Raw genomic sequence first — 15,188 nt, 5'->3', positions numbered from 1 at the left:
GTGGTCAAGGGAAGGTCTGACTGATGTCCAGTTGTCGAGAGGACAGATGCATGGCAGCTTCAGGCCTCTCCCCGATACGCTTCCCAGCCCAGGATTTATTTTTCTAACTACTAGGATGCACGGGTATTTGAATTATACTTGCACCGTAAAGCTTTACAGCTGCATCTGTCCGCAAAGCCAGCTTTGCCCATTTTATCTCAGCGATGCTGTTTTCTGTCCAGATGGAGCCCTTTCCTCTGATTGTCTGTCTCATTCTTCAGAGGGGTTGACGACCGCTGGGCTGTTCACAGCTCTGCACCCCAGGCCCTAGTCCCTTCTGGAGCCATAGAGTCCTGGAAACAGGACCTTGAGAAACTCTTGGGTGCGGCAACTGTGTGGAGAAGGCACTCTGCATCTGGTTTCACCATCCCTGCCTCTCTTGCTTGAGCTTCGTAAATCCAGTGCAGTCTTCCAGCAAGCCATCCTTTCTCCTTTTCAGAAGTTTTTACATAGGGCCTCAGTGATTGTGAGGTCACTCCAGATGTTTGGGATCTTAGACAAGAACAGTAATCACTACAATAACACTGCTTGCCCGGGGCTTCTGGGTGGCTCGTTTAAGTGCTGACTTCGGCTCAGGTCACGATCTTGCGGTTTGTGAGTTAAAGCCCCACGGCAAGCTCTGTGCTGACAGCTCAGAGCCTGGAGCCTGATTTGGATTCTGGGTCTCCCTCTCTCTCCGCCCCTCCCCCGCTCGCATTCTGTCTCTCTCCCTCTCTCTGTCGCTCTCAAAAATAAATAAACTTAAAAAAAAAATTAAAAACACTGCTTGCCACTTAGTAATATCACAACCTACACTGTGTGCTATAATGTGGGAACATTAGAAATATTAACTCATCCATTCATTCATTTTGTAAATAATTGACTACCAACTGTGTACTAGGCACAGAAAACAAGATAAATTTGGCCTCTGCACCATTCAAGTTGCAGTCTAGAGAAGGGAGGGACGTTTCTTATTTTAAAATGAAAAAAAATGGAGCCAAGATTGAAACTGAGGTCCCTCTGACTCGAAAGCCATATTTATTTGCTGTCAATGATGTTTAATAGTACATATGATATTAACGATTATTATTCTATCATGCACTGTCTTTTTTTTAAAGTTTATTTATTTTTGAGAGAGACAGAGACAGCGTGAGTTGGGGAGGGGCAGAGAGAGAGGGAAAAAGAATCCCAAGGAGGTTCCATGCCACCAGCACAGAGCCAGTGCAGAGCTTGAACTCACAAAACCGTGAGGTCGTGACCTGAGCCATCCAGGCGTCCCTCTCATCCACTGTCTTTAAGCATGAACTAGCCTGAATTGTTCTCTCTGAATGCGTGTCTGTCCTGTCTCTTCATCTTGCTTCTAGCACTGTGAGAGTAAGGACTTTCACTTCTGCCTTTTGAACTCTCAGTAATATGTCAACAAACTGATTCTGCTTTTGCTTCTGACTGATATCTGAATTCATGCTAATGTCTTCAGTGGTGACAGGGCAATTAAAAAATATGTTTCTCTTTTGTAAGCACTCTCTCGTGCATTCTGATCGTTTATTTAAATCAGGAATTCTGCTTTGATAGCCATATTTAAAATATGAAAATGTGTTTGCGTTTGCACAAGTTTCTAATTTATGCTGTGTAACCGTGAACAGCAACACAATTTACGTGCTAATGTCCCGGTGGAGGGAGAAGTCTGCATGTAAAGAACTCTTAGTCTTCGAACAGGAAGCTAAATACTAACAATGCATGAAATTATCCATCTCTCACTGTGAACCTTAACTGGAGTTTCAGAATTCCTATATTGTCAGAACCACCCATTCAAAAAATGTGCACCATGAAGTTGGTCCATGTGTGCTTGCTAATGATGGCATGTCCAAGGTCACTCTGCTTAGTTATAACCTTTGCTGGTGGAAGAATGTTTTGTATTCAAAAACATAGAGACTCCTGTTCTCATTAGACTAGCTTAAAAATGTTTTTCTGCTTTTCTTTCAAGATAATTTTTTAATGTTTATTTATTTATTTTTAATGTTTATTTATTTTTGAAAGAGAGAGAGTGAGCAGGGGAGGGGCAGAGAGAGAGAATCCCAAGCAGGCTCCGCACTGTGAGCACAGAGCCCACTGATGGGGGGCTCAGTCCCGTGAACAGTGAGATCATGACTGGAGCCAAAATCAAGAGTCGGACGCCTAACCGACTGAGCCACCCAGGTGCCCCAACAAAGTGATCTTTTTAAAGTGGTGGTTTCAATGTTTGTGACTTACAACTAGCATATAACATTTATATCGAAGTTTTAGCAAATCTTTATGAGCAGCCAAGAACAATAACCAAGAATGCCTCACCCAGTGTTTGTCTTTTTTGTCCAGGGTCAAGGTGGAAGGTCCAGAGGCTGGGGAAGACCCTCGAAGGCCATTTAGGTCCCCCATTCCTTCCCCAGAGACTGATCAGGATTCACCCCCCACAAGGAGCTCACTGGAAAGTCTCAATAACCTGATGCTAGAGTCAAGAGTGGACTGTTTTCAGCAGAACATGTTCAGCTCAAATATGATCATCAGCGACTCAGCTTCAGATCTCAATGCTAAAGAAGCCAGCAAGGCAAAAGGCAAGAGGCAGCTCGGCGGTGTCGAGAACCCCTGCCTTTCTGCCCGAGGCGGGGCCCGGCCCAAGCCCCTCAGCATAAAGGACAAGATATCCGAATGGGAAGGGAGAAAAGAGCTGCCCGCTCCTGCCCCCGGCAGGAAAGCAGACGGGCAAGAGGATTACCTGACGTCCTGTGTGATGGGGAGAAGCAGTGACGGTGTGAGAGCGTGCGGCACGGAGGCTCAGGATGGAACCAGGCCAGAAGCAGAGAGCAAGGAGGATGAGAGGAATAAAGGGCTTGTGAAAGTCAGGGGACAGGATGCAGAGCCGAGGCAAGACCTCAGCCAGCCCACCGAGCAGCTGGCTCCCAGCTTGGGCAGAGGCCGCGAGCCGCGGCCGGGCAAACAGCGCTTGCCGAATGACAGCCTCTCCGTGCTGAGGCAGGTGGAGAAACTCGAGCAGGCTCTGAAGGATGGGTCGGCAGGGTTGGATCCCCAGTTACCAGGGACTTGTTATTCCCCACATTGCCTGCCGGACAAGGCCGAGGAGGGGCCCGCCCTTCCTGAGAACCGAGGGGGCTGGCGTGGCTCTGAATTCAGGTCCCACCACTGGGACCTAGAAGCCAGGGAGCTCGCCCCTGAGGCTGCAGAGGAAAGGAAAGGCTCGTGCAGGAGGCCCTGCGACCGGAGCCTGGAGAGTGCGGACAGGGGCTCGGAGGGCCCCCCCGCCAAACCCTTCATCAACCCCCTGCCCAAACCCCGGAGAACGTTCAAACACGACGGAGAAGGGGACAAGGACGGGAACCCAGGCTTCAGGAAGGACAAGAGGCACCTGCCTCCTCTGCCTTCTCTACCTCCCCCTCCCCTGCCCTCCTCTCCCCCGCCCTCCTCTGTGAACAGAAGACTGTGGACCGGAAGACCGAAACCCAGTGCTGACCACAGGTAGGTGACAGGTGGCTGTCTGCTCCAGTAGTTTATGCTGCATCCCGACTGCTGTGAGCCTCATTGTTTGTTTTTGTTTTAAATTTTTTTTTTAATGTTTATTTTTGAGAGAGACAGAGACAGAATGTGAGTGGGTTAGGGGCAGAGAGAGAGGGAGACACAGAACCAGAAGCAGGCTCCAGGCTCTGAGCCGTCAGCACAGAGCCCGACGCGGGGCTCGAACTCACGAGCTGTGAGATCATGACCTGAGCCAAAGTCGGATGCTCAACCGACTGAGCCACCCAGACACCCCTCATTGTTTGTTTTATTGTGCTGATGGATCTTGTAGTTGGTCGAGACCGTTCGTGGCTTGAGATAGTTTATTGATTAAACCTGGAGATGTGATAGCTGATGCATGTGTTTTGTGTTCTCTGTCGTCAAAAAAGAGTATTTGCTTTGAAAAATTACCTTTGGATGTGATAAGTCCTTGTCATTCTGACACTAACCAAGGGTTCAACGAAAACTCGTGTTAACCCTGGCAATTAAGTAATTGGTGCCAACAACTCATTCTGCCACCACCATCCCCAACTCGTGCATGGTGCTTTGAATCTCCACTGGCTCATTTTTTCATGTTTTTTTCCTGGTATGAGCTCTAGAAACACACAGCCTGGGTCTACCTTGGCCCTGTCACAGTCTGTCTATGTGACCTTGAACAAGTTATTGAACCTGAAACCTCAGTTTCCTCATTTATACATGCTAAAAGATGCACACACTAAATACGGTAAAACCTTGGGTTGCAAGTAACTTGTTCCGCGACTGTTCCGCAAGACAAGCAAACATTTGTAATAAATTGTAACTTGATAAACGAGTGATATCTTGCAGTACGAGTTGTACGTGATGCTGAATGTCACATGATCACAACTGAGCCAAGGTTCCCTCTCTCTCTGTCTCTCTGTGTCTCTCTCGCTTGCTCGCTGCAGAATTATGGGTGATCCTCTCCCATGCTTGGATGCTCCGTCTCATGCCACAGCGTTTGGCAGAAATCAGTGATTTTTCTGAAAGCTGGAAGGTGCCCACAACTGGCATGAGTGTATTTTGTCACTTCAAAGCACAAAGTCCTTTGTTTTTCCATACAAGAGTAAGCTTAGGAATGCTTTGCTTCATTCTAGGTCAGGCTGCCTGCAGATATAGACCCTTTTCTCTGCTGCCTTAATTGCCAGTTACTTTAAATACAGTCTGTGACAAGAGTTTATTAATATGTAGTGTAGTCAACATCCGTTAGTGATAGTCGTCCTACACAATAACCCTCCTCTCTCTTGTCTCCCTCACACCAGCCTCGAAGGTTTTCAAAGGCAAGCGCAGGTTAGTTTACTTTTCTTTATATTTTGTATTTCCTTTATTATTTTGTATTATAGTACAGTATCGTAACCATTTTTATCTGAATATTTTTGGGTTGTGGAACGAATCCTCTGAGTTTCCATTATTTCTTTAGGGGAAATTCACTTTGACGTGCAAATACTTTGGATTACAAGCATGTTTCCGGAACGAATTATGCTCGCAAACCAAGGTTTTACTGTATTTTATAATGTTAAAATAATACATTAGATAATAAAACGTGAATGCTTGAAGTTAAAATCTGTGCTTTGAAAACCATTTCCTTTCTGCTTTGAGAACTAATGTCTAGTCCATTTTTGTTATGTGCTAACTGGTTTGATACCCACTAATCTGGAAACCAGCTACAGTACAAAACTCAAACCCGTTGTGCCTGCTGTGGTCACCACTTCTTCATCTCTGTGTTTCCCTTGACTCACTGCAGTTGGGCTTTTGCCACTTATCCTGAAACTTCCCTTGACCCAAGGCCACCTGTGACCCCCATCTCACTAAATCCAACAGCCCGTTCCCTGTTCTTTTCTTACATGACATCTCTTGGCATTTGAGGAACGACTTCACTCCCTCCACCTGAAGCACTGTGCTCCCTGGGCTTCTAGGTCACTACCTCCCTGGTGGCCCTACTTCACCGTCTCTTGCTCAGTTCTGTTCTCCTCTCTCCCTGAGTGTTGGAATAACACGCCCGACACACCATCCCGGGATCAGAGCAGCTAGTTCTCCATCTACATCACTCCCTAAATGATCTCATTCAGTCCCATGGCTTTAAATGTCAGTTACCTGCTTGCGATCCCCAGATGTATCTCTCCAGCCCTGACTCCCTCCTCTCGTGAAGGTTTGCACCGTCATGTCCTGCACAGTTCTCCGTTTGGTTATCTGACAGTTTGGACTGAATGTGTCTAAGTCTAAATCCCAGTCCAGGCCAGATAATTGCCATCTTGTTAAAGGCATCATCCTTCATTGCACTTAGGCCAAAAACCTAGGCGTGATTTGTGATTCCTCTCTTTTCCACACACCCCTCATCTAATTCATCAGCAAGCTCTTCGGTTCTAGTTTTAAACATTATCTTGAATCTGATTCCATCTGCTCTCTTACTACTTATCTGTTGTCTACCTTCCAGCTTAATATATTCCTCCTTAACAGCCAGAGGAGTTTTCTAGAAATATATTCAGTCATGTCACTCTCCTACTCAGCATGGTCTGTCAGGTAGGATTGTTTTGCTGTAAGAAACATAATTTCTTATGTTCTCTTCCGGTGGAAAAAGTTTGCATATTCGAGGTGGGGGGGATAGATATAAATTACGTCCTTTTAAAAAAGAAATCCTGCTATATATACTGCTTTTTACATAGGATATCACGGAGATCTTTCAGTGCTGCCGCTTTTTTTTTTCACCTTCCTTTTTGAACTGCTACATTCTTTACCTCATGTGGATAAACCATATTTAACCATTCCTCTACTGACAGGTGCTTCAGTTGTTTCCAATTTACATATAATGCTGGGGTGAATAGCATATAGCGTTAGAGAAGACTCTAGAGCCAGAGAACTTACTAGATCTGCTATTTACTAGCTGTGTGACATTGTACAAGCTACTAAATTTGTCTTGGCCTCATTTTACTTATTTTGTAACATAGCGATAACGCTAGAAACCACTTCACAGCTTTGTTGTGAAGATTGGATGAATAAATATGTGTAAACATAAGTGAAAATAGAACCTGGAATATGGTGAATGCTTAATACATGTAAGCTGCTATTATTTTTTTCTGGTTCTATTCTGTTTAATATTTAGAGTAGCTATTTCTGTTTTAGTACCAATCTATTTTAATTATTTTAACCTCATAGTATGTTGAATATCTAGTAGAGCTTACAGAAATTTCTTCTTGTTCCTAGTCATCAGTTGATTCTCTTTGACATACTATGTACACTCTCCTGTCATACACCAAAAAAAAGTGGCCAGTTGTTCACCTTTGTAATAATTATAACCCCCCTTTTTGTTTCCTTATTATCCTCCTTTTTTCAAAAATATCTTGACTATTCTTGCATGTATTGTTCCAAATGTTCTAGATGTCACTATCAAATTTCACACACACAACATATGTTAGTTTGTTATTTTTTTAATGTTTATTTATTTTTGAGAGAGAGAGAGAGAGAGAGAGAGAGACAGCACGTGAGTGGGGGAGGGGCAGAGACAGAGAAGGAGACACAGAATCCAAGACAGGCTCCCGGCTCTGAGCTGTCAGCACAAAGCCCAACACGGGGCTCGAACTCACGGACAGCGAGATCACGACCCGATCCAAAGCCCACCACTTAACCAACTGAGCTGCCCAGGCGCCCCTAGTTTCTTTTTTTATTTTTTAATGTTTATTCATTTTTGAGCACAGAGCCCGATGCGGGGCTCGAACTCACGAATGTGAGATCCTAACCTGAGCCGAAGTTGGACACTTAACCAATTAAGCCACCCAGGCACCCCTGTATGTTATTCTCTTGAGAGACCCCTTCAAGAAATTTTTTACTGTTGCTAATTGTCAGTTGATTCTCTTGGATCTTCTATGTATACAATATCGTCTGCGAAGAATGATCATTTTGCCTTTTCTTTTAAATCTCTGAACTTTTTCTCTGAGTCATACTGGCTAATGCTTTCAGAACAGGGTTAAGTAATAGTGCTGATAGCAGTGGACAGCCCTGTGTCCTCCCTGACTTTCATGGTAATGCTGCTGGTGTTCTGCTCACGGGTACTCTTGTTTGAGGTATGTGTTTATGGAATCAAGGTATTTTCATTTATACTTCCTTTTTTACTAAGAGTTTTAAAGATTAGAATTGGACGTCAGATTTTGTCAAGTTACTTTCAGTAGCTTTGTATGATCATATGGTTCCTATCCTCTGACCTACGAGCAATGACTTTATATCCTAATATTGACCCATTCTTACATTTTTGGGATGAACTCCCATTTGGTCCTGGTTTATTACTCTATTTAAGATTTTTGTATCAGTATTCCATAAATGGGACTGGTCTTCACCAGGCTTTAGTGTCATCGGTATGTAGAATCCATAGAAGAATTTGGAGCTTCCGTGTTGATGTTCTGAGAAAGCTCGTACCCATCTCTGGTTCTAAATCCTTTCCCAAACCAGTGCCAAAGCCCAGGTGCATGAGTGCTCTGGTGACCTCGCTGCTCATGCCCCCAGTGTGTTGTGACAGCAGCTCTTTGTGCCCTTCCTGGGCTGTTCCTCCAAAAAGGCTCCTTCTCTCGGGGTACCTGGGTGGCTCAGTTGGTTGGGCGTCCGACTTCGGCTCAGGTCATGATCTGACAGTTTGTGGGTTCGAGCCCCGTGTCGGGCTCTGTGCTGACAGCTCGGAGCCTGGAGCCTGCTTCGGATTCTGTGTCTCCCTTTCTCTCTGCTCCTCCCTCGCTTGTGCTCTGTCTCTCTCTATCTCTCAAAAAATGAATTAACGTTTAAAAAAAAAAAAAAAGCCCCCCTCTCCCAGGGGCAGGTTGGTTGGTTCTGGGAAACCAGAGTCTTTCTGCTGTGTCCTCATTGTGCAGACAGATCAACCTGGTGAGCAGTTATTCCCATTATCTTTTCTCTCGTAGCTACCATCTGCTCTTTTCAGTGTTCCAGCATTCTCTTTAAAACCAGCTAAAGTTACTTAGTTTCAGTCCAAAGATGAAATTTTTCTTGGCCAGTTTGATTATGGTTGCATCAGCTGTGTTTAAGAATTTTGGCTTTGGATTTTTCCTTTTGTTTAAAATAGTACAGTGGGGGTGATTAGGGCAAGATGTTCACTTTCTACTTAAAAAAAAATAATAAAGTGTGCTCTTTATTGTGGTCCTATCTCTTAAAAAAAAAGAAGAGGCTCAACTCAGGATTTGGCTGACTTACTGTCCTCTCTGAGGCAGGAGAGCCAAGCCAAGGCTGAAGAAAGAAATGATTAAGGATTTTGAGGTTAGGAGGGTTTAGAATTACATGGCCAGGCTGTGCACTTCAGAGAACGTATTCAGCTTATTTTCATAGGCCGACGGGTCCACTCTTGCAGGAGCCAAACCAGTGGACTGAGATTCTCAGTTTGAGAAAATGCCTTTTTTCTGGACATTCTCTTCTTTTTTTTTCCTCTTCCCTTTCTCCTCTGTTCTGTGTTCTCTCCCCTTCCTCCTTTCTTCATTTCGCTAAAGCCCCAGGAAATTAAATGCAAGGACTTATGCCTTCAATCCTAAAATGGGAAATGAGAAACCCTTAAATGTCAGGAAATTCCAAAGATAAGGTTCCTACAGCAGCATTAACTTGGTTGTGTATGTTCTATGGCGTGCATTGAATAACTCTGGCAGGAATGCCTGAAGGCCTACATTTAACAAGGAAAGTGACTATTTTTTAAGTGTAAGCAGCATCCTGAATTTACATGTATCTGTATACCCAAAATGTTTTAACTGGAATGCAGTTTTTTGGTTTTTGGGTTTTTTTTAGGGTTTGGTTTTTTTTTTGTTTTTTTTTGAGAGAGAGAAAGAGAGCATTCACAGGTGAGTGGGGAAGGACAGAGAGAGAGAGGGAGAGAGAGAATCCCAAGCAGGCTCCACGCAGTCAGCGCAGAGCCCGATGCTGGCCTCAAACTCACAAACCATGAGATCATGACCTGAGCAGAGATCATGACCTGAGCAGAAATTAAAAGTCAGACACCTAACTGACTGAGCCACCCAGGTGCCCCTGGCATGCAGGTTTTTCATTTTAGTTTAATTTAATCCTATGATGGAGTTTTTAGATCCTTATGAAGCCAAATAACTATGTTGACCAAAATTTCAACATTTCAACATTATTTGGCATTGTATAGATAGATTCAGCCTTTTCTTGAGGCCTTAGCATACAATTTGCGGAACTTTTTGAGGACAGGAAGCCTGGGTCATTATATGGCTACCAAATCATACGCCTGCTGTTATTGATTCCATAATTTCCATCTTCGGTAGGACTGATAGGGATCCCCAGAGTGGTCTGGTTGGACAGCAACCCTCAGCTATTACCCAGTGAGTGCTTAATTTCACTTACCAGCCATATTGTGGTCTGTTCCTGTCATTATGGCTGTTCCAGTCAACATGCCATCCAAGAGGCAGTTGTAACTGCCATGTCTAAAAACTGAGTGCTTAAAATCTTCAAAGGGGCAAATTGTTTGATTAATTTGACAAAGCCAAAGTTGCTTTGAAAACATGAGAGAAGCTTGATTTTGTAAATTCTTTATTTAATGGCAATTGCATTAGAAAACAGAAATAAAAATAGAGAGGACAGGGGTGCCTGGGTGGCTCAGTCCATTTAGCATCCAACTTTGGCTCAGGTCATGATCTCGCAGTTTGTGAGTTCAAGCCCCCTGTCAGGTTCTGTGCTGACAGCTCAGAGCCTGGAGCCTGCTTCGGGTTGTGTGTCTCCCTCTGTCTTTACCTCTTGCCTGCTCACACTCTGTCTCTGCCTCTCTCTCTCAAAAATAAACATTAAAAAAAAATTTTTTTTAAAGAATAGAGAGGAAAGTTGTTATTCTACATTAGAGCAGTGACTGTCAAGTCTTTTTCTAAAATAATTTTTTAAGTGTTTATTTTTGAGAGAGAGAGAGAGCAGGGTAGGGGCAGAGAGAGAGCAGGGGGACAGAGAATCAACAGTGAACCCAATGTAGGGCTCGAACTCTTAAACCGCGAGATCATGACCTGAGCCAAAGTCGGATGCTTAACTGATGGAGCCATGCAGGCGCCCCTATAGCTTTTTTTAAAAAAAAAAGAGAAAGCATGAGTGTTTGAGCAGGCAGAAGGACAGAGGAAGAGGGAGTCCCAAGCAGGCTCCATGAACCAGCACAGAGCCCAACATAGGGCTCGATCCCGGGACCATGAGATCATGACCTGAGCTATAATGAAGAGTCAGATGCTCAACCAGCTGAGCCACCCAGGTGCCCCATGTCGTGTCTTATTTCCCACTGGAGGTGGAAATGATTGGACGTTAGACATAATGGTGGATAAAGATGGGTTTTCTACTGGCATTTCTGTTTTGGATTTAGGATAGAGATAAGCATAAACCCACCATGAGTAGCACTAGCACTTGATGGGGGAGGTGTGAGCCCAGCTAACATAAGCATTCCCCCACTTAGCCCCCCTCTCATCTCCTGATGGCACACACGCCCTTCCCAAGAGCTGGTGGGACCTGGGAAAGACCTGTGTGTGGTCACTGGACATGGAGACAAGAAGAATCTGTGGCAGCTCAAGGAGCCTGCTTCAGATTCTGTGTCTCCCTCTCTCTCTGCCCCTCCCCTGCTTGTGCTCTCCCTCTGTCTCTCAAAAATAAATACATGTTTAAAAAAATTTAAATACTCACTCATGTATTCAACCAGCAAACATTTATCCTGCGTGCAGTATTAGAACATAACAGTGAACAAAATGAACTGAGACCCTGGCCTCGTGGACCTTACGTACTAGTAAGAGAAGCACACAACTCTGCAGTTATGTAACTATAACTACACTCAGTGCCGCAAGGAAGCCCATGGCGCTACGGGAATGTTCAGCAGGGTTATCTAGCCTGTCATGGAAACAGGGCCAGATTGGGGAGGAAGTGGCACTCGGACTGAGACCTGAGATTCCCAGGTGGAAAAGGGGTGTTCAGTTTGAGAAACAGGTGAATGTCCCAGAGGAAGAAAGACTAGTGTGCTGGAGGCCCTGAAAGGCAGTGGTGTGGCCAGAGAGATCAGGAAGGGTGTGAGCCGAGGCCTCCAGGTCCTCTGGAGCCTGGTCCAGAAGAGTCCCGGAGACCAGGGAAGTGTTCTGGCCTATCACTTACTAGGAATGGGAAACCTTCCTTAAAAACTCACATTTTTTAAGAAGGGAGAGACCCGACCGGATTTGCATTTGTGAAAAGCTCACCTGGACAGCAGACAGGGTGGATAACTGTGGGGTGGGAGGAGGTATGTGGCAGGATGGGGTAAGCCCAGGGTACAGCTGCTGGGGGACTGAGAAAAGCAGTGAATACTAGGCATGCTTGGCCAGTGGAACTCTTGTTAATTGGTCAGATATAGGTGCTAAAGGAGAAGGGGGTTTGGACGGGACTCCCAGGTTTAAGGCATAAACATTTGGACAAAGGGCGATGGCCTATGCTGAGGAGCACTGGAGGAGGGACTGGTCTTCATTGGGGTGTGGGGGGAATAGGAGGGTGAGTTCAATTTTGGATTTATTAATTTTTTAAAACGTTTATTTATTTTTGAGAGACAGAGAAAGACAGAGCATGAGCAGGGGAGGGGCAGAGAGAGACAGACAGAATCTGAAGCAGGCTCCAGGCTCTGAGCTGTCAGCACAGAGGCCGACACGGGGCTCGAACCCACAAACCCTGAGATCATGACCTGAGCCGAAGTCAGATGCTTAACTGACTGAGCCACCCAGGTGCCCCTTGGATTGAGATTCCCACGGGTCATTCAAATGGAGATGTGGGATGAGCTCTTAGTATTTCATTTACAAAAATATAGAAAAGTCACAGGTAACCTTCAAAATACTACTTGAAATCACAGTATTTGGCATTGGTTGTCAAAACTGGGATATTACATATGTTGTGACCCACTTCAGGAAACGTCAGTGGACCAGTTAAATCATCCCAGCATCTCTAAAACTAAGAAGTACCTCAATCACATGATAATTTGAAGGCCCAGGAAGCAAACTCAGGCTGGGAGGAGGTGTACCCCTTCACCAGGCTGTGGGCTCCCCAAAGGCAGGGACTTCTTGCCTTTGCTTCACCAGCTAGCTGTGAGCTCAGCTCGACCCCCAGAAGGTGCACATTAAACATATGGGCTGGATGTGGGAGGGACGAATGTGGAAGTGTTTAAGAAAGAAGCCAGTTTGGATGTGGTTATCATTAGCCTTTTGAAATTTCCTTTTTCTCAAAGTTAATATGTAAATAAAGGTTTTAAAACTTTTTGTGACCACAGCTTTCCTCCTGCGTTGACTTAACTTCCATGCTCTGCTTAGTGCCTGTGCTGTGGAGAGCACCAGACACCGACCAGACTTCCTGGCTTCTGACCCTGGCTCCACCTCTTTCTCCCAGTGTGACCTTGAGCAATTTATCTGAGCTCTGTCTGTTTCCTTTTTTTTTCTTTTTTTTTTTTTTTGAGTTTATTCATTTATTTTGAGAGAGAGAGAGAGAGAGAAAGAAAGTGTGCACACACCAGTGGGGGAGGGGCAGAGAGAGAGAATCCCAAGCAGGCTCCGTACTGCCAGTGCAGAGCCCAATGTGGGGCTGGAACTCACGAACCCCAAGATCATGACCTGAGCCAAAGTCCCACGCTTAACAGACTGAGCCACCCAGGCACCCTGTCTCTGTTTCCTCGTACGTATATGTTTAAGGATAGTAATTCTTTACAAGGTTGTTGCAAAGTTTGAATGTAGTAATCCGAGTACAGACTTAGTTGATACTCAGTAAATGTTGAGTGATTCTGCGGCCTCTTTGAACAGTTTGCATCTTCCCCTACCAGATCTAGGTAGTATGCATGCTGGGGACTTGAGCTACCAGAATCCGGTTAGCTCAGCAGGGGAAACCCAGGAGCTGTATGGCCCACTCCAGGCCGGTAACTTCACTCTGCTCTGGGCCACAGACCACCACGCGTCCATCCCCAAGCATTTGCCTGGCTAATACCAGCCTGGGCTAATGGCATCCCCGACTAGGGAGTGTTCAGGGCGGGCACAAAGCACAGTGCGATCCCGTCGTAGAGAAAACAGTTCAGACCCGCTTCCACCCCATAGACCACATCTGTGGGAGCTCTGAGGCACAGTCCTTCCTCTCCTGGCTGGACACCTCAAGGGGAGGAAGAAGGGGTTTATGGAGAGGTAGCCCTTCCTTCGCAGCAGGAGCTTCCGTGAGTGCATCAGGCACCTCAGGGCACGGGTGACAGTTTCAGCCTCATGGCCTGACTTAAAGCCCTGCGGACCTAGGCTGGAAGCTGGAAGCTGGAAGCTGGAAGCTGGAAGCTGGAAGCGTGGTCTTTCTTTATGTTCCTGTCCTGAGTGCTGAGTTCAGGTTCAGAAGGGAGAAGGGTGAGGTGGAGATTAGGGATGATGAATTCAGCTGTGGAGATACTCAAGTTTAGAAGCCTAGAGAGGAAAAACCTGGGAAACACCCAAAGCCCAGAAAGAGGGAGAGAAAGAGGAAGAGAGAGCTACAAGCAAAGACACAGGCAGTTGTCTGAGAAGGGGAAGTGGCCGGGGGCCAGCCTTGCACCCAGCTCGCCAAACCCCAGAGGGTGCCTGTGTGCCTGTGTTTGCAATCCTTTGCTGAATGATACTTCTGTAAAATACAACAAGAAGGAATTGCCAGAGAAATGAAATGAAAAAGACAACAATATACAAGCCTCAGTTGTCTTTTAAAAATTTGTTCTGTCAAATTGCTTTAAAATTTTCTAAGCACAGGGGCACCTGGCTGGTTCAGTCTGTAGAGTATGAGATTTTTGATCTTGGGGTCCTGAGTTCGGGCCCCACGTTGGGTGTAGAAATTACATTTAAAGCAAAGAGAAAAATAACTTTTAAAAAATAGTTTTTAAATGCCTATTCTCAATTATCGTACCTATGTCATTGGCACACCAGCCCTGGCCCAAGGATTGCACTTTGAGCACCACAGCCTTATGCTATAGAAACTAACAGGTGTCACGTAAAGAAATGCCCCAGAAAGTGATTAAGTTTTACCAGAAACTCAGTAGTGACCCTCAGGGGGCAGCTTCAGAAAAGGGATGCTTACAGAGGCCAGGTTGAGAAGATAAAGAAGGAAAACCGGTGAGTTCAGGTAAACTGATAGACAGCCTCAGCTCCTCCCTCCTCCACCTGCCCCCAACCCCCACCAGCTTAAAACCCTTGGCAAGGAAGGTGAGAAATCCGCAGAGCTGCAAGGGTCCTTGCTTCCAATGAAAGTTTTTCTAGAGGAAACCCGTATGTGTTTAAAGAGGGAAAGGAGCTAGTGGAGAGGGAAAGATTTAAAATGTAGCAAATCCCCAAAGCTTGGAAAGCAGGCACATGGCATCTGCCTGGCTCTGCTGTCTCCTCCCTCTGCACTCACCACCCTGTTCCCTACAATCCAGCCTTGCCCAGCGTCTGTGTGCCTTTCTCACAAATGCACCAAGTTCTCCGCTGCCGCAGGACCTTCACAGGTGCCCTTTCCTCTTCTTGGACCACTCTTCCCCCATCCCCCCCCCCCCCCCCCCCCCCCAACTGAGGTCTTTCTTTGTATCCTTAGGTCTCAGCTTTAATGAGTGACTTTGTCAGCCTCCCCTGATGCATCCCCAATCTACGTCAAGTTCTCCTTGATAGTCTCAC

At 45.7% G+C, this 15,188-nt stretch overlaps 1 protein-coding gene across 5 annotated transcripts in view; it reads left to right on the top strand.

The window, feature by feature from the left end:
* Window positions 1-15,188, top strand: part of DENND2A (DENN domain containing 2A) — a 102,340-nt gene that overhangs the window by 27,302 nt on the left and 59,850 nt on the right. For 4 of the 5 annotated variants that reach the window (XM_042973692.1, XM_042973683.1, XM_042973680.1 and 1 more), the window contains exon 3: window positions 2,371-3,525. In XM_042973692.1, the coding sequence (XP_042829626.1) occupies window positions 2,371-3,525 (1,155 nt within the window). Of the gene's footprint in view, window positions 1-42; window positions 124-2,370; window positions 3,526-15,188 lie in introns of those variants that run through there. The other variant, XM_042973689.1, reaches the window with a different exon arrangement.

This window comes from Panthera tigris, chromosome A2 (genome assembly GCF_018350195.1).
Source record: "Panthera tigris isolate Pti1 chromosome A2, P.tigris_Pti1_mat1.1, whole genome shotgun sequence".
Lineage (NCBI taxonomy): Eukaryota > Metazoa > Chordata > Mammalia > Carnivora > Felidae > Panthera > Panthera tigris.
Note: the sequence above shows the minus strand (reverse complement) of the source record. Positions and strands in the feature narration are given on the sequence as shown.